General features: G+C 37.3%; 1 protein-coding gene across 1 annotated transcript in view; it reads right to left on the reverse strand.

The window, feature by feature from the left end:
• Positions 1 to 4,762: 4,762 nt before the first annotated feature.
• Positions 4,763 to 19,083, reverse strand: part of LOC130863002 (probable ATP-dependent RNA helicase DDX60) — a 76,579-nt gene continuing 62,258 nt past the window's right edge. Inside the window, exons 32-37 of the mRNA XM_057752865.1 lie at positions 18,241 to 18,362; positions 16,650 to 16,797; positions 15,678 to 15,820; positions 11,408 to 11,559; positions 9,609 to 9,671; positions 4,763 to 6,679 (exon numbers count right to left, since the gene is read on the reverse strand). Of these exons, the coding sequence (XP_057608848.1) occupies positions 6,580 to 6,679; positions 9,609 to 9,671; positions 11,408 to 11,559; positions 15,678 to 15,820; positions 16,650 to 16,797; positions 18,241 to 18,362 (728 nt within the window). The 3' untranslated portion in view covers positions 4,763 to 6,579. The remainder of the gene's footprint in view (positions 6,680 to 9,608; positions 9,672 to 11,407; positions 11,560 to 15,677; positions 15,821 to 16,649; positions 16,798 to 18,240; positions 18,363 to 19,083) is intronic.

Consider the following 19,083-nt stretch of genomic DNA (forward strand, 5'->3'; position numbering starts at 1 on the left):
ACGATGAAAGCAGTGCTAAGAGGAAAGTTCATAGCACTAAGTGCCCACTTAAAGAAAACGGAGAAAGCATACATTGGGGACTTAACAGCACACCTGAAAGCTCTAGAAAAAAAAGAAGCAGACGCGCCCAGGAGGAGTAGAAGACTGGAAATAATCAAACTGAGGGCAGAAATCAACAAAATAGAAACACAGAAAACAGTCCAAAGAATCAATGAAACAAAAAGTTGGTTCTTGGAGAAAATCAACAAGATTGACAAACCCCTATCCAAACTAATTAAACGACAGAGAGAGAACACGCAAATAAATAAGATCAGAAATGAAAAGGGGGACATAACCACAGACACAGAGGAAATTCAGAGAATCATTAGATCTTACTACAAAAGCCTGTATGCCACAAAACTGGAAAATGCAAAAGAAATGGACACGCTTTTAGATAAGTACCATATACCAAACCTAAACCAAGACCAGGTGAACGATCTAAATAGACCTGTTAGTCGCGAAGAATTAGAAACAGTTATCAAAAATCTCCCTTCCAAAAAGAGCCCAGGGCCAGATGGTTTCAATGCAGAATTCTACCAGAACTTCCAAGAAGAGCTAATACCTATACTTCTTAATGTATTTCACAATATAGAAACAGAAGAGTCATTGCCAAATTCCTTTTATGAAGCTACAGTTACCCTGATACCAAAACCACACAAAGACCCAACCAAGAAAGAGAATTACAGGCCTATCTCACTCATGAACATCGACGCAAAAATTCTCAATAAAATACTGGCAAACCGAATCCAAGAACACATTAGAAAAGTTATCCATTATGATCAAGTAGGCTTCATTCCAGAGATGCAGGGCTGGTTCAACATACGCAAATCTATCAATGTAATCAACCATATAAATAAACTGAAAGAAAAAAAACATATGATCATTTCATTAGATGCTGAAAAAGCATTCGACAAAATTCAACACTCCTTTATGATAAAGGTCTTGGAGAGATTAGGGATACAAGGGGCATACCTAAATATAATAAAAGCTATTTACAGCAAGCCGACAGCTAACATTAAATTAAATGGAGAAAAACTCAAAGCCATCCCACTAAAATCAGGAACACGACAAGGATGTCCACTCTCTCCATACCTCTTCAATATAGTGCTTGAAGTTCTAGCAATAGCAATAAGACAACATAAGGGGATCAAGGGGATCCATATTGGAAAGGAAGAAGTTAAGCTTTCATTATTTGCAGATGATATGATAGTGTACATAACCGACCCCAAAAACTCTACCAAAGAACTCCTACAGCTGATAAACACCTTTGGTAATGTGGCAGGATACAAAATCAACTCCAAAAAAATCAGTTGCCTTCCTATACACTAAGGATAAGGAAGCAGAGAAGGAAATCAGAGAAGCATCACCTTTCACGATAGCCACAAATAGCATAAAATACCTTGGGGTAACTCTCACCAAGGAAGTGAAAGATCTATTTGGCAAGAACTTTAAGTCTTTGAAGAAAGAAATTGAAGAGGACACCAGAAAATGGAAGGACCTCCCTTGCTCTTGGATTGGGAGGATCAACATAGTAAAAATGGCAATTCTACCAAAAGCAATCTATAGATTCAACGCAATCCCCATCAAAATCCCATCAAAATTCTTCACAGATCTGGAGAAGACAATAATCAACTTTATATGGAAAAACAAAAAACCCAGGATAGCCAAAACAATCTTATACAATATAGGATTGTCTGGAGGCATTACCATCCCTGACTTCAAACTCTATTACAGAGCTACAGTACTGAAAACGGCTTGGTACTGGCATAAAAACAGAGAAGTCGACCAATGGAATAGAATAGAAGACCCTGACTTTAGCCCACAAACCTATGAACACCTGATTTTCGATAAAGGAGCTAAAAGTATACAATGGAAAAAAGAGAGCATCTTCAACAAATTATGCTGGCAAAACTGGAAGTCAATCTGTAGAAGAATGAAAATAGATCCATATATATCACCATGCACAAAACTCAAGTCCAAATGGATTAAAGACCTCAATATCAGTCCAAACACACTGAACCTGATAGAAGAGAAAGTGGGAAGTACTCTACAACACATGGGCACAGGAGAACACTTCCTACGTATAACCCCAGCAGCACAAACACTAAGGACATCATTGAATAAATGGGACCTCCTGAGACTGAGAAGCTTCTGTAAAGCAAAGGACACTGTCACTAAGACAGAAAGGCAACCCACTGACTGGGAGAAGATCTTCACCAACCCCACAACTGACAAAGGTCTGATATCCAAAATATACAAAGAACTCAAGAAATTAGACCGTAAAAGGTTAATCAATCCAATTATAAAATGGGGCACTGAGCTGAACAGAGACTTTTCAACAGAAGAAGTTCAAATGGCCAAAAGTCACTTAAGATCATGCTCAACTTCCTTAGCAATCAGGGAAATGCAAATCAAGACAACATTAAGATACCATCTTACACCGGTCAGAATGGCTAAAATCAAAAACACCAATGATAGCCTCTGCTGGAGAGGTTGTGGAGAAAGGGGCACTCTCATCCATTGCTGGTGGGAATGCAAACTTGTGCAACCACTTCGGAAAGCAGTGTGGCGGTTTCTCAGGAAAGTCGTGTTCAACCTACCTCTTGACCCAGCAATACCACTATTGGGAATATACCCAAGAGATGCCCAAACATACAACAAAAGTATATGCTCAACTATGTTCATAGCAGCATTGTTTGTAATTGCCAGAACCTGGAAACAACCTAGATGTCCTTCAATGGAAGAATGAATGAAGAAAGTATGGAATATATACATATTAGAGTACTACTCAGCAGTAAAAAACAATGACTTCTTGAATTTTGCATACAAATGGACGGAAATTGAAAACACTATCCTGAGTGAGGTAAGCCAGACCCAAAAAGAGGAACATGGGATGTACTCACTCATATTTGGTTTCTAGCCATAAATAAAGGACATTGAGACTATAATTCGTGACTCTAGAGAAGCTAAATAAGAAGGTGAACCCAAAGAAAAACATATAAGCATCCCCCTGAATATTAACCTTCATCAGGCGATGAAAGAAGACAGAGACAGAGACCAACATTGGAGCACTGGACTGAAGTCTCACGATCCAAAGGAGGAGCAGAAGGAGAGTGAGCACGAGCAAGGAACTCAGGACGGCGAGGGGTGCACCCACACACTGAGGCAATGGGGATGATCTATCGGGAACTCACCAAGGCCAGCTGGCCGGGGACTGAAAAAGCATGGGACAAAACCGGTCTCGCTGAACATAATGGACAATGAGGACTACTGAGAACTGAAGAACAATGGCAATGGGTTCTTGATCCTATTGCATGTAATGGCTTTGTGGGAGCCCAGGTAGTTTGGATGCTCACCTTAATAGACCTGGATGGAGGTGGGTGGTCCTTGGACCTCCCACAGGGCAGAGAAACCTGCTTGCCCTTTGGGCTGAGGAGGAAGGAAGACTTGATTGGGGGAGGGGGAGGGAATGGGAGGTGGTGGCGGGGAAGAGGCAGAAATCTTTAATAATGAAATTAATTAATTAATAAAAAAATCAGCAAGAAAAAAAATAAATAAATAAATAAAAATAAATATACTTTTTCTTTCTTTTTTTCTTTTTGTTCCAAGTAGGGTTTCTCTGTAGCTTTGGAGGCTGTCCCAGAACTAGCTTTTATAGACCAGGTGGGCCTCAAACTCACAGAGATCCTCATGCCTCAGACCCCCAAGTGCTGGGATTAAAGGCAATCACCACCACCTCTCAGTAAAATAAATACACTTTCAGAAAAAAAGTCACAGATATTTCAGGTGTAGTTTTTTATTTCTTTAATAAACACATGAAGATAACAAGGAATACACTGTAATATTTCACTGCAATGTATCATGATCATATTGGAGCAACTGATACATCCATCATGAAACATTTATCATTTCCTTTCAGTAGAGAGATTTAACATTCTACTTGCTCTTTTGAAATGTGTAATTAATTGGCATCCCTCCATCATCTTGTTGTATTATAGAGCATGAGAAGGTATTTCTCCAAACAAGTGCTCCTTCTACTTTTCCCATCCTTTTTTTCTCTTAACTTTCTAGATTCTTCCCAGCCTCTAATAACCACCATTTTACTGTTACTTTATTTCCATAACTCTTCCTACTTCTGTGTGCATTGTCTTTCTGTGTGTGTCTTATTTCATTTCACACACTGTCCTTCAGTTTAGTCATATTTCTGCTGTTGACATAATTTCACATTTTGGTTACTGGTTAGCACTCTATTATGGACACACACACACATGCACACACTTCTGTAACCATTCATTTACCCAACACTTAATTGTACTCTACATTTGGCTTATTGGTAGGAATGCTACAAGAAGCCTACAGGTACAGAAGTGTATAATTTTCCAGCAGTGGAATCTGGAAATGATGTAAGTCTCAATATATTTATTGAGAAACATCCATGTTGTTTTTCAAAATAGCTGTATTAATTAACATTCACACCTAAAATGCACAAGTTCCTTTTTCTATGAGATGTCTATAATATTTCATATTATTTCTGCCATTTTTGGCATAGTCAACTGGGATAATATATTTTAATATAATTCTTTCTAGTTTTTGTTTCCTTAGTTATTACTGGAGTTGAGTAATTTTTTTCTGTATCTTTATACATTTGAAAACTGCCCATTGATGTCATTTGTTCATTTTTTGTGATTGCTTGAGTTTTTTTCTCTATTTGGGAATTTTTTTTTTAATTCCTTGAATATTCTTCTTTTTACCCCCCTTTTCTGGTGTTTTCTCTGGTTCTGTTGGTTGTTTACTATGCAAAAATTGAAAGTTGATAAAGCTTGATCTTGTCAACTTCATGTCTTATTGCTTTTAGACTCATACCCAAACTTTATTTGCCTAGAACAATGCAGACCCATACTCTGCTTCTGTGGACAGTGGTAGGTTTGAACACCATGTAAGAGACCCAGGAGACAGGTTAAAGCATGTCTACCTTGAACTCACTTTCTCCAATGTAGAACTCACTTATGACTGGGACGTTTTTCCATGTGTGAAACCTGCTAACATTGAGGGATAGGTATCATGGCCCAGGATACCCATTCCTCTCATTGCCTGGTTTTCCCTTCTCTAGGGTCCAGGGGATCATCATAAGCTCTACCTTGTTCTAAAGTATTCTAGGAAAATATCTTACCAGTTTATAGTTTCTGAGTGCCACCTTTTTGTTGATGTGTTTCTCCTAAACTCACTCTTGAGAAATTGTTCCTGCTTTCTCTTTAGATTTAGCTAAAGACTAAAGAAGCAGCCCTACCCCATTCCCAGGGGATGCACTTCAAAGATGTTACATATAATCCTGCACATTTAAGAAGACCCCAGATGACAAAAATGAGCTCACTCCTCTAAAACTATAAGCCAGGTTAGATTTTGCATATAGAGGTGGGGGACATCTTCTTTTCCCATCTGGACTAAATACAAGCATTAAGTTATAAATAACAAGACAATACCTTTCCCACTGTGTAACGTTCCACTGGATAACAATTAGGAGGTGCTAGGCAGATTCTAAATGTCTTGGTTTATAGCACTGCTGTAACATTTAAAGAATGAAAACAGTTTAGACTGCATCTCACACCACTACGACCAAGTAGAGATTTATAACATTGCTCATGAAATGCTACATTATTTTTAGTAATTAGATTTTTTTTGCCTCAAAATAAATGAACCATAGCAGTTTTTATTTTTTTTTTTAATCAGTACCATCTACCTATGGTGACACCAAAAAGAGCATTGTTCAATGAGTAACAGAAAAGACTCATCTTTTGTTTTGAGAATTCAGTGTTGTAAATTTGAGTTGAGGGTTTCAAATAGAGTCTAGAATTGAAAATTGAGGCTAAGGCCTCAATTACAGAATGATCCTATGTAAATAATTCGGCAGAATTAATGGTACCATGCAAGTGAATTACTAGATTAATATATTTCACACAAATGAAACCAATGAGGTTATTATTTCAACAATCTGTATATACAATTAAAATGAAGCTAAACATTAGCTATATGTTTCTTTAAAGCTTCACAAAAATCAATAAAAACAATTTTTTTACAAGAAGCTTATTTTGTAAGATGTACCATTTCAACAGCTAGCTCTCTAAACAGTATAATTTTTTATGTTGATTTGGAAGAATGTATTACATTTTCAGGATACCGCCATTATTTTTTTCTAGTTTTAATAAATTTTTACATATATTAACAGAGAAAATATTTTAAAACTATATGTGTTTGTGTCTCACAGAGTATAAAAAAAATCTTCAAACATATACATGCAAATACATTTTCACATTCAATCCTCAATAATTTGGAGACATAAGCATTTTTAGTCAATCATTTAAAGAAACTAAGTTTTAGGCACACCAAGTGGGATGGCCAAGAATGCTCAGAGCCAAGCATAGCAAGTCGCTTGCTCATTCCATTTCATTGTGTGTGATTTTCTGATCATCAATGAGAATAAAACATATATAACTTCCAAAGTTTATATGTTGATATTTTAGATCATTTACAAAGTTTTCCCTTTCACACTTTTTCAAACTTCTCACGAAAAGACTCAGACAATTGTTCAAATGCTAAAACAACATTGTCTTCTTCATTTTCACACAGTTCACGTAAGGAGACACTGCAATAGAAGAATACATATATATACTATTAGTCAACTAAGGGTCATGAGTATTATTTTTAAAAAAAGGCTGTCCTGTAAAGAGATGAAATATTATTAGCAAATTATAAGGAATACTTATAGGAAAGAAATTCATTAACTAAATAATGTATGTATAAACAAATATGAAAGAAAAAGGAAAATAAGACAAGGAGTTTTGTGCAGTGCCTTTATTACCAAAGGGTAATTGAAAGGCTACCAAATTCTATGCTCGTGGATCCTTGCTCTCTTAAATAGTACAACAAAAATTTTTTTCTCTGTATATCTTGTGGACATACTTTGTGGGGTTTTGTTGTTGTTTTCTTGTTGTTTGGTTTTTATTTTTGTTTTGTTTTGTTTTGCTGCTATTGCATTCATAAAATACTGTATGTTAATTCACAATAGAGAAGAAAAGTTTTCTTTGTTTTCCCAGGTAGGTGAGAAAAAAATGCAAGTGAGATGTGGCCAGTAGAATAATGGTCCTCATCTAATTCAGGTGTGCTCACCTAAATCCCCAGAAACCTGTAACCATGTTAGGCTCCATATCAATGCAGAATTACCATCACAAATGAAGCCACAGGTAATAGTTAATCTTGAATGCAGGTGGTTATTCTGGGTCCTCTAGGTAGAAACAATGAACTTCTCCAAAGTGCTCATGGTGTGAGGAAAGTGAGAACTGATATCAGAGAGATGAAATGTGGACACTTGATACACAGTCTCAGCTCTCTCCACTGAACATCCATGACCTCAAAGCCATAAGGAAATAGTGATCAGGGAACCCTTAAAATGATGCAAAAAAGCCCTAAATGTTGGTAAAGAGCCAAGGTTTTCCACCAGAGTGTCCAAAAACCCAGTTTTACCGAGTGGAACACACTTTTGACTTTTGACCTCCAGAATGATAATATTTAAGTAGGTTTATATCATTAAGTAACAACTTGCTACGTGAGCATTAAGAAACTGGTACAAAGGCATGAAGAAAGGAAGAAGAAACACAGAACTTAACAGTTCATAGAGAGTAGCCTTGGCAGAAATAAATCCCAATCTGACATCTTATTTGCCTTTCATCGTTTAATATTTTGCCCTGACTAGAGATCCATCTTTCCTGGGCCTTTACTCTTAAACATACTGAAATCTTTATCTGTGACATTAATTTGCTTCTCCTGAGTTGCAGACTAATCATTGTGATGATGTCCTCCTATATCCACAGCATATAAATTCTATTTTTTTAACTTCCCCACAAATGTCATTTTCGCAATGCAGTGTGTGTGTGTATGGTGTATGTGTGTGTGTGTGTGTAAGAGAGACAGAGAGAAAGTAAAAGAGAGATTCATTAACAACAATTTAAATCTTGGTCATCTTTACCTACTATATGAACCTCAGTATCAATGTGTCAATTACAATTATTTGTAGAGTTGATATCCTGAATCATTACTTCTGTTTCCTTAGTTCAGACCTTCATTCATTTCTGACCACCCTCACTGTTGCACACTTTGAAGCAATCTGACACATCTCCACTACATAAAAAGACTGTAGAACTATGCCACACTCACATTCACTGCTCTGTGTCCATGATGCTCAAAATATGCAGACATAATTCTAAAATGTAACACTCAATTATTTTCCTGAAACAGACTCAAATTTCTGAGGAACCATAAACTCAACTAAGTCTTTCTTCTTTCTATAAGTTGCCTTGTTCACAGTGTCTTATCACAGCAACAGAAGAGTTGCTAATACAAAAATTATAAGAGCAGAAGTTAAAAATTCTTGTACCTCAAATGTTTAAAAGTATCTCAAACCAATGATGCAGCCACGTTGGTTAAATGAATGAATGAGAATGAATTAATGTTTTTTTTTTCTTTTTCAGCCTGGCTTTGGACTTAACTCTAGTATCTCTAGAGACTACTGAGTTACTCTTAAGATTATACTTTGGATAACTATGTGCCACCTCACCTAGACATGCTATAGATCAGTGATCTGAACTTGGGGTTCATATATTAGATATTCTGCAAATCAAATATTTACATTATGACTCGTAATAGTAGCAAAATTACACTTATGAAGTAGCAATGACATAATTGTGTGTTTAGGGGTCACCACATGAGAAATTGCAATACAGGGTCACAGCACTAGGAAGGTTGAGAACCACTGCTATAGATGAACAAAGCTATTCCCTTTGCTTTTGTATGCCTCAATTTCACACTATGTGTGTGTATATGTCTCTAATTCAGCTCTTATCACAGAAATAAAACAAATAATTGCTTATGAAGGATGTAATAATGATAATATTTATGATCACTTTTAATATATCTGTGATAAAATAAAGAACCCCTGTTAAAGTGTTGAAATACATTTAGACCTGAGGGACTAGGATGATGGTCATTTATTTAGGTGACATCGTATGGCCAATAGAGCCTAAGGATGGGGTGCTCATATAAAGTTTAATATTGCTTGTGATTAGCTGGGCATGTTGAGGATCAAATCAGGAAGTGGCTATGCACTGACAGTCAGACAAACCCCATAGAAAAATATAGGTTGTAGCAAGATACTAAAAGGAAGCACATGATATAACCTGAAGACCTGATGGTACATCAGAAACATTGTCTGTTTAACAAGATTTTGCAATTGAGACCACTGGGAATATCAGGATATGTTATCAGTGATGCTCTGGACTAGTTTCCTGTTAGTGTTAGTGCCTGATCCTGAGACTCTCTCTAGATAGACCTTAATCTCCAAAGTAATATGTAATTAATTATATTACAGAACATAACCAAGACGTTTTACAGATGCGGATTCATAAGCCCTCTAAGACGTGGAAATGAATGATATGTGACAGGCTCCATGATACTTTTCCATACTCGGATCATGAAAAAATTACAATTAAATTTTGAAAAATAGGAAACATGTAACATACCTGATAGATTTAATGGTAAGGTAAAAATCTTTCAACAAATGGTAAGCTTCCCCTTGATGTATCCTAAATAACAGAAAAAGTGAAATTAATGACACAAAATTATTTACTATTATTAATTATACCCCAATTATAGCTGTCTTAGCCATGATAACTTAAGCTGTTTCCTATGTTTGTTTGTTTACTTGTTTGTTTGGGGTTTGGGTTTTTTGTTTGTTTGTTTGTTTCTTGATTTTTGTGTTTTTTTAATGGGTGGCTCACAATTGGTCAGAGTGCTGCAGATAAGTGACTGCTGAGCACTGTATCTATTTGGACCATGCCATAGCATATGAGACAAAAGAAAAAACTCAGCCTTTGCTTACAGTTTTTGGTGTTGGTTTTGTTATTTTTCAGTAGAGGTTCACAATTGGTCAAAGTGCAGAGAATAAGTGATTGTGAGCACTAATACCTATTTGGAACATTTGGATCACCTCACCAAGGCAGGACATCACAGAAGAGGAGACAAGAAGAACTAAGAGCGGGAAGTGAGGGGAGTTCTGTGAAATGCCAGCTTCAGGGCATGGCATGACTCATGACTCCCAGCAGCTGAGGTCACCTGCACAGGGCCTGTGCAAGAGAGGGACCACTAACATCAGGCATGGATGAGAGAGGGACCACTAACATCAGGCATGGATGAGAGAGGGACCATTAACATGCAGGTATGGATGAGAGAGGGACCATTAACATGCTGGCATGGATGAGAGGTAGGTGGGCTCATAGGGCCTGTGAGCTGAAGAAGGGAGAGTTGTTTTTCTTCAGAATTGTAGTCACTGGTGGGCCTCTGGGCTCCACACTCATGCAGTCAGCCCTCATATAACTCAATGGGTCACAAAATGAAAGAAAACAAAATTCGAAGACTCCAAAATGGGAGGATGATTTGCCGGGCTTTAGGGGTACAATTGGGAAAAGATAAACGATGTGGATGAAGTGTAGCCATGTTGTTTTATATACAATTATAAGATTATCAAGGATTAAGTTTAAAAAACAAAAAATATTATTTGCTAACGCAACAACTACTTTCTTGACAATAATAAATCAAGTTGAATAGACAAGAGTGTTCTAAGAGTTTTCTGAGTACTATCAAACATTTTATATCTTAATAAGTATTGTTCAAATTTTTAAATCACATGTAGTATATTTAATTCATTAGTGTATTTGGCTCTAGATGTATGTGTTTCTCTAAACATAAATATCTAATATACTTGGCATAACTAATTATTTCTTGAAGTTATCAAGAGAGAAGATACCTATTTACCAGGTCAAACCTCAGAAGAGATCCTTGCTTACAGCAGTCAAGTGCAAATGTGTTACGTGGCAGTTTTCTTCCTTGACTGTCCAACTTTTGTGGCCATAACACAGTAATTGTATACAGAGTGACCTAAATAGTATTTTGTTCTTCTTATAGAATTGGCTTCCCTGGCAACAAACTAAAATAACTATCTCAGAACCAGATATGAAAATTAGATAATTTATATTCTCTCAGGTCTTAAGCAATACCAGATTGCTACTTGTCATTAAAACACCAAATGATGCTTACATAGAACTCAAATAAATATAAAGATATATTATATTTGAATATTCACAAATATACATTTTGAATATATATTTAGGTTAAGTCAGTTGGTATCAATGCCAAAATTTTGCTGACAAACTAGAAATAAAATAGTATAGTATTTCATCATCTTTGCCATCAATCTGGAAGTGAAACTCTGACATACTTGGCAGGGTTAACCATTTGTTGGAATTATCAGGAAAGAACATACCTATTGTCCTGTTCCAATCCCACAAGGGATCCATGCTTATAAAAGTCAAGTGCATATGCATTAAGTGGCAATTTTCTTCCTCGACTATCGAATCTGTGTGGCCACAGCACTGGGGCTTGGGTGTGATTGATACCAATTGTGTTTAGAACAACCTAAAGAAATAGAATTTTTGAATGGTTATTCGCAAGGAGAGAAGGCTTTTGACTTAGAACTTGGAGTCATTTCATCTTCATCAATGTTCTTCAAGAACGCTCTATTGGTAGAAGAGCAGCTGCCTTCTGCACACACTGAGGCAGAGCATCCTAGGGCAGGGATTAACTCCACCTGTGAAGAAGATTGTCCCCAGAGCATGTCAATAGCAAGTCCAACAGCCTTGCTGGAATAGAACAACACTGACTAGGAAAAAAAAGTTAATTAAAAAATTTTCACATCTCCTTTGCAAATGGGGTTTCACAGACCAAGAAGCCTTCAAGTCACAAGAGAGTATTTAACTGAACAAGCATACTGATTTTCCGAATCAACATCCAGATTAAAAAAAAAATGTAGAGAGAGGATAGAAGAAAAACAATAAAAAGGAGAAGAAAGCAAACAATCAGTTTTCTGTCTCTGTTTGTTTTGTGAAATATCTGCCTCATGTAAACAACAGGAGTTCTGATATATACCAAGCCATGTGACTTAACATAGATAAAAATTATGGGTTAATTTAAGAGCTAGTTAGTAATAAGCCTGGACAATAGGCCAAACAGTTTATAATTAATATAAATCTCTGTGTGTTTAGTTGGGATTGAATGACTGTGGGACCAGGCAGGGCAGAAACTTCTGTCTACAAATGGCACCCAAAAGTTTGATAAGAATATCCACATAATGCCTGAGAATGCTTTAAAAGAAAATGATTCTAGACAAATAAGAACAGAATCAATGTAACTTCTAGGTAACCATCTTTATTTCCATAGGCTCTGTTTAATGGCAGCAAGCAGAGACTGGGCTCCTTTACAAAAGGTCCCTGACTCAGGGTTAACAGCAAAAACCTCCCAGCCTCTTTAAGAGGCCTTCCACCAAATCTTTAAATGGTGTTTATGAACAGTGGGTGGCATGCTTCTTGGTCATGGCATGCTTCTTGAACCTAGGAACTCCACAAAGTTGCTGCAAAAAAGAGACTCCTTCCAGTAACTCCACCATGAACCTACGTCCAGGAAGACAAGGAGTGGGGCAGATTCACCTGCCAAAGTCACTGTTTTAATCCTAGCCATGCCTCTTAGCAGATTAAAGACTCAGAAAAAGATAAATGAACGGTAAAGACAAATTCACACAGAAAAAAAAAAAAAAAAAAAAACAACCAACCTTCTAGTGGTGTATAGTGTGTTTAAAAATAAATATAGACTTGGAAGAAAAAAAGAATGAAGAAAAACTTTAAAAAAAATAGATAGGCAGGTGTGTTAGTACATGCCTTTAATCCCAGGCCTTGGGAGGCAGAGGCAGGTGGATTTCTGTGAGTTTAAGGCCAGCATGGACTACAGAGTGAGTCCCGGACAACAGAACATACACAGAGAATCTCTTTCTCAAAAACTAAAACACTTTAAAATTAAAAATAAAGAATTAGAACAAGAAAAAACGTCATAGAAAGAAAGAAAAGATATTGTATGTTATTGAATTGTTTTCTGAGGATTGAGCAACAACAGCTAAAAGACATTTGCTTATTAATGATGCTGGATTAATCCAACCTGTATATTTTGAAAATGCCTTGATTTCAAAATTCAAGTGAAAAGATAGGTTACTTTGTAGAAAAATTTTGCTTTTGTTACCACAGGAAATGAGAGGTTGTAGATTAATTCTTGGTTTAGAAAAATAAGGTTTGATTGAGGAATACCCCCTGAAAAATCTACAATGGGAATTAATAGATGATTCAACATTTTGGAGCACCTCTGTTGCAGTTTCTTCTGAGTTCTGCATCCACAATAGCTTCAAGGCTGCTGGCTAAAATGATTGTTGTAATAAGAGCGGTGGGGCTGCGTCCCCGGCACCCAGCCGCCCGCATGGTTAGCTTATACCCCGAAATAATTACACGGAAACTGTATTCTTTTAATCACTGCCTGGCCCATTATTTCTGGCCTCTTATTGGCTAGCTCTTACATATTGATCTAACCCATTTCTAATATTCTGTGTAGCACCATGAGCTGGCTTACCAGGAAAGATCTTAACCTGCGTCTGTCTGGAGTGGGAGAATCATGGCGACTCCTGACTCGGCTTCTCTCTCCCAGCATTCTGTCTGTTTACTCCACCCACCTAAGGGCTGGCCTATCAAATGGGCCTAGGCAGTTTCTTTATTATTTAACCAATGACCTTCCTCCATCATATGATATAGTCACACAGAATACTCCAGGCAAGATCTGACCAAAATTTGAAAATCCTAAATTTTCTTTGGATTCCTGTAAGATTACCAGCACCCCCAATCATCAGGAAGTAGCCTAGAAAACTTTGTCCACATCACCCCCACCCAAAAAAAATGGATTATGAGTGTTTGTCTTTATTTAGTGTGTTGGTTACAAGTTGCTACAGACAATGATAAAAAAAAAAGCTAAACAAAGGAGATGAAATTCAGAGTCTCGTTTTGAAAAAAAAAAGGAAGAAATGCTGTACGCTGTAAAGATTTGTTACTAATACTGGTTTAATAAAATGCTGATTGGCCAGTAGTCAGGCAGAAGGTAGAGGCAGAGCAGTCAGACTAAGAGAATTCTGGGAAGAGGAAAGGCAGAGGAGCAGTTGTCATCCAGATGCAGAGGAAGCAGGATGAGAGTGCTGTACTGAGAAAAAGCACCAAACCACATGACTAAGATCTAAGAATTATGGGTTAAGTTGTCAGCGTTAGTTCATAATAGCTACAACAACATAGGTGAATCTTACAGATATTAAACTAAACACAGGGAAAGATACTCCAGGAGAGTAAAATTACCCATTCCTTCTCTTTTATATGATAAAACACAAGCATAAAAAAATAGTCATTTGTAAACTGAATTATTTTCAGAAAAATTTGGAAAGTTGGGTAACTTTAGTAGAGCACAAGGAAATGAAATACAGAAGAGCCATGAGTCTTCAATTTATGTGTATTCCTCTCTTTATAAGCCACTAGAACATAGCATTAAACTAACAAATAATACAAGAAAGTGAATTTTTTAGAGAATGCACCTTATTCTAGTAAAACAAATTTATATAAAGTGAATTGGGTCAAGTAAAAATCAGGCTGTGGTCAAGTGACATGAATCTAAATACTTATAACAGATGCTTCAAAATGAAGGAAACAGAAGCAGAAGCTGCGTTTTAGAACACTGTGGGCAGCGAGGGTAAGTGGGAACCCTCATGGGAGTTCAGGCATGCACCTAAGTTTCTTCTAATTGAAGCTGATGAAAGTGAGAGGGAATGAGTTCATGCACGCACCTTTTAATAGATGCTGATACTGCAGCAACAAGACTCAGACTTTCTAGCTAATTCTCATCTGTATATGTCCATATGAATTTTCATGGGACTCTTACATGTAAAAGGGTAGTAAAGGTGATTGTTATATTTCATAAACTAATTGTGTAATAAATGGAAAGCAGAATTATTTTGCTATTGTCTTCTCCCTCATCCTCTTCTCCCTCCTCCTCTTCTTCCTCCATTCCCTTCTCATCTTGAAACAGGAAGACACTGTAGCCCTGCCTGAAACTCATTATGCAATAGTCAAATATGTAGCAGTCCTCCTGTCTCAGCATCCGCAGTTATGCTGAGCATCTCCAGTTATGTGATAGGCATGAGCCATCACATCCATCTTGGGAAAGGAAACTTTAATGCTTAAAAATTAATAGTGTTTATTCAACATTCGTAACTACCAATCTCTTAAATATCCAACCAATTTTTTGCAGTGATCCATGAAAAATGAAGAAATCAAAACTTCTAAAAATTATTGTTTGTAAAATTATTTTTTCTTGATATGCCTGACTAACTAATATATATGGGAGGCCCACAATTTTCTGAAAAGAAACAGTGTATGGCTAGCAGGTTAAGAGGGACAGTTGGGAAAAACTAGGAGGAGAGGAGGGAGGGAGGGAAAACTGTTAGCTGTGATCAGGCTCAGAAAATTAATAAATAAAAATATTTTTCTTACAATGGAAAGTACAATGTTTTATCATCTGTATGCTAGCGTTTCACAGCCTCAACAGCAGTTTGTTATCATACACCACTCAGACTGGAGCAAACACCCCGAGAGACTGATTAATGAACATCACTCTTTACTTACGTTATCTGAAACACCTGGACGAAGCAAATCCACATCAAAGTTCCCAGACAGACAAACAAATGGTGAAACTGCCGTCCTTCCTTCCCTGTAGCTCATCAGGTGAGACACAAGTGGCGAGTCTTCATGTTCCTTACCTGTGAATTCTGACCAGAACAGGCTGAGATAGATCCCTTTTGTTCTTCTTCCTTTAGATTTTATTTTTAGTCCATGTTGGGGATACCCACAGAAACTGCAGACCTGAGCAAGCGGGAGCTCACTGACTCTGAACTGACAGCTGTGGAACCTGCACAAGACTGAACTAGACCCTCTGAAGCAGGAGACAGCCATGGTTTGGACAGTTTGGGGGTGGGGGACAGTGGCATAAACAGTGGCATAAACTGGCTCTTTGGAGCCCATTCCCTATGGTGGGACACCTTGGTCAGCCTAGATACAGGGTGGAGAGCCTTGGTCTTGCCTCAAGTGCTGTGACAGACTTTGTTGACTCCCCATGGGAGGCCTCACCCTCTTTGCGTGGGGGGGGGGAGAAGATAGGGGGAGCAGGAGAGGGAGAAGGAACTGGGATTAGTATGTAAAATAAGATTGTTTAAAAAATAAAAATAATAAAGGAAAGAATTCCTCTGGTTTCTCTTGTCTCAGAGAAATCCTTGCTCTATTTTCTAGGACTGAGCCAAAGTCAGCCCTTAATCAAAACCATTTAAAAATGATTCAAATTGGTTTTAGTTTCATTCTCCACTACCCTTTTAACTGCAAGTCACAACCTCCCCAACTTTCTTTTGCTTAGCTTTTTTTTTTTCTTAGCAGAAATAACTCAATTATTCTAAGGCAAGCTGACTTTTCTGAAGTGCCAGCCTTCTGAGATAAAAATGGTAGACTTGGAGCACTGCCAATGACCTGCATCCCGAACATCCATATTGCATGTCCTTGGGCAGGATTATTACTAAATTGCTCCACAGGGAACTGAAACACACTTACCAATTTTTGACAAGGGGAGTTGATATTCCTGTTTCATATCAGCCAAGCGGGACACAATTCGCAGAAAAGCAGCAAAGTCCTCTGTCACTTGAGTGTTGTACTCAAGCAGGGCCTCACTGAAGTCCTCAGGGAGGTCATCAAGGAACACCTAAATGCCAAAGGTTTTTCAGAGAGCAGAGAACACCTTCCTTAAAAAACAGAAAACTTGAAGCAGTGAAGGTAAAAGACCACACAGTATAACTTTATTGTTTTCAACAAAGCCACTTTGTCTTCTTTTCTTGATTGAAATGAGGTTAAATTTTTTTGTTCTTACTTGCACTCGAAAGAGCAAATGTTCAACTCATAACACTTGCTCTGAAGCTCCCTAATCAAAACAGCTCTTGTAAGAGCAGAAGCACATCCTCAACTTTCACTTGACTCATGAGTAATTTCAAAGGATCTAGGGACACATATATAGAACAAAGAAGATAGAGCATATTTTCAGACTCAGAATCAACTGCACCTGGTTGAGAGGCTTTGAAACTCTCACTGTCTTCATTGGGCTAACACCATTGATCAGTTTTTCAACCTGTACACATGAAAGCTCTGTATCTCTAATTTTTTTTGTAGCTTTGTGTTTGTAAACTGCAACATATAAAGTATGCCCCCACAAATCATCTTCATTTAAGACTTCTAGACTAGACCTGAAGAACTGCGAAGAAAAGAACTACACGTTTGTCATTCGTGCCATCACTGCTATATCAGGAAGTTACATGGATATCACTAAGGAAATCAATTCAAAGCACCAAGAAGAGCAGAAAGAGTGCTATGAACGATCTCATGAAAATAAATGCAACTGTTTAATTAAATAGACAAATGCACATTTTCAAAAATGACCAACCAAGATGAAAATATTAAAATTGGAAAGCTGTTTCTAAGATTTCAACTCCAGAAGTCAAGGGATAGTTTCCCAGACAACTTTGTAATGCTTTCTCAGAGATGACACTGTGACATACAGTCACATCTCCAGACACAATTCAACAATGAGGGTGGCTTCGGGGCTTGAATGTATAATTATCTGCATTTCGTGTGCGTGTGAACATGAATATGTGTGTGGGTGCTCTCCACTTTATTTTTTGAAGCAAGGTCTCTCACCATACCCAGTAATCTCTAATTAGGCTAGCCCGCCCCAGGCAGCTCCAGGGTTCCACATTTCTCTGACTTTTCAGTTCTGGAATGACAAGGCATGTCAAAATGTCCATCTCTTCACGTGGGTACTGGGAATGCACACTCAGATCCTCATGAGTGCGTGGCAAGCACTGTATCAAGTCATCTTCCCAGCCCCTGTACACCCTTTCGTTAATACTGCATTTGAATGGAATCAATTAAAATCATGAATGTACTTTCTTCCTATTTAACCACAAGGTATGTAACCTTTAAACACATTCACAGAGGGACTTCTAAGTTATTAAAAGAAACACTATTTCCAAAAGAAACAAATTAGCATATAAAACACATTAACTACCCCATATTCACAAAAACCTATTGCTGCTAAATCATTTATGGCAGAATTTATATAGTATTATTAATTAATTTTATCAGAAGATTTTACCTTTGATTGATAAAACTTGACGTTAGCATCTTGGAACTTGGCTGGAATATATTTTCTTCCAAAAAGATTTGCCAATACTAAAACCAGCTTTTCCATTATATCTTCAGAGAAATATTTTGAGCCTGTGAAAAATAAGTTCCGTGTCATATATGTATAAATGGTTTCATCAATTTTTTTCATTTCTAAAATAAATGCTATGTTCATTTCATAACAACTTTAGGGGTTGGAGAGATGGTTCAGAGGCTAAGAGCTCTTGCTCCTCTTCCAGAGGTCCTGAGTTCAAATCCCAGCAACCACATGGTGGCTTTACATCTCTCTATAATGAGACCTGGTGCCCTCTTCTGGCAGGCAGGCAAAAACACTGTACACATAAAAAAAAAAAAAAAAAAAAAAAAAAAAAAAAACCTGTCTCATAACAACTTTAGAATAACTTCAGGTGCAGATGCTTCTCACTTGAGCTTTTTTGTTCCTGCATTTACCTTCATTATCACTTTTATCTTTCCTACTACTGGACCTTGCTTACTTTGACCAAATTTTGATAATGTCTCTGTCAATGTTCTATGGCTGTAAGGAGACACAATGATCATTTCTTACAAAGAAAGCATGTAATTGGGGGCTTGTTTACAGTTCCAGGTGTTTTGTTCATTATAATCATGGCAGAGAACTTCCTGGCACACAGGCAGCAGCAAAGAAAGTCCATTTACACATTTCCTTCAACAAAGGAAATCGTGCCATTCCCTGGTGAGCAAGTATTGAGCCTATGGGAGCCATTCTCATGCTAACCATGATAGCCTCTCTCACCTAAGCAATAATATGTTATGCCTTCTCAATGCTTTAGACAAA

The sequence above is a fragment of the Chionomys nivalis genome, chromosome 20, assembly GCF_950005125.1.
Source record: "Chionomys nivalis chromosome 20, mChiNiv1.1, whole genome shotgun sequence".
NCBI classification, from domain to species: domain Eukaryota; kingdom Metazoa; phylum Chordata; class Mammalia; order Rodentia; family Cricetidae; genus Chionomys; species Chionomys nivalis.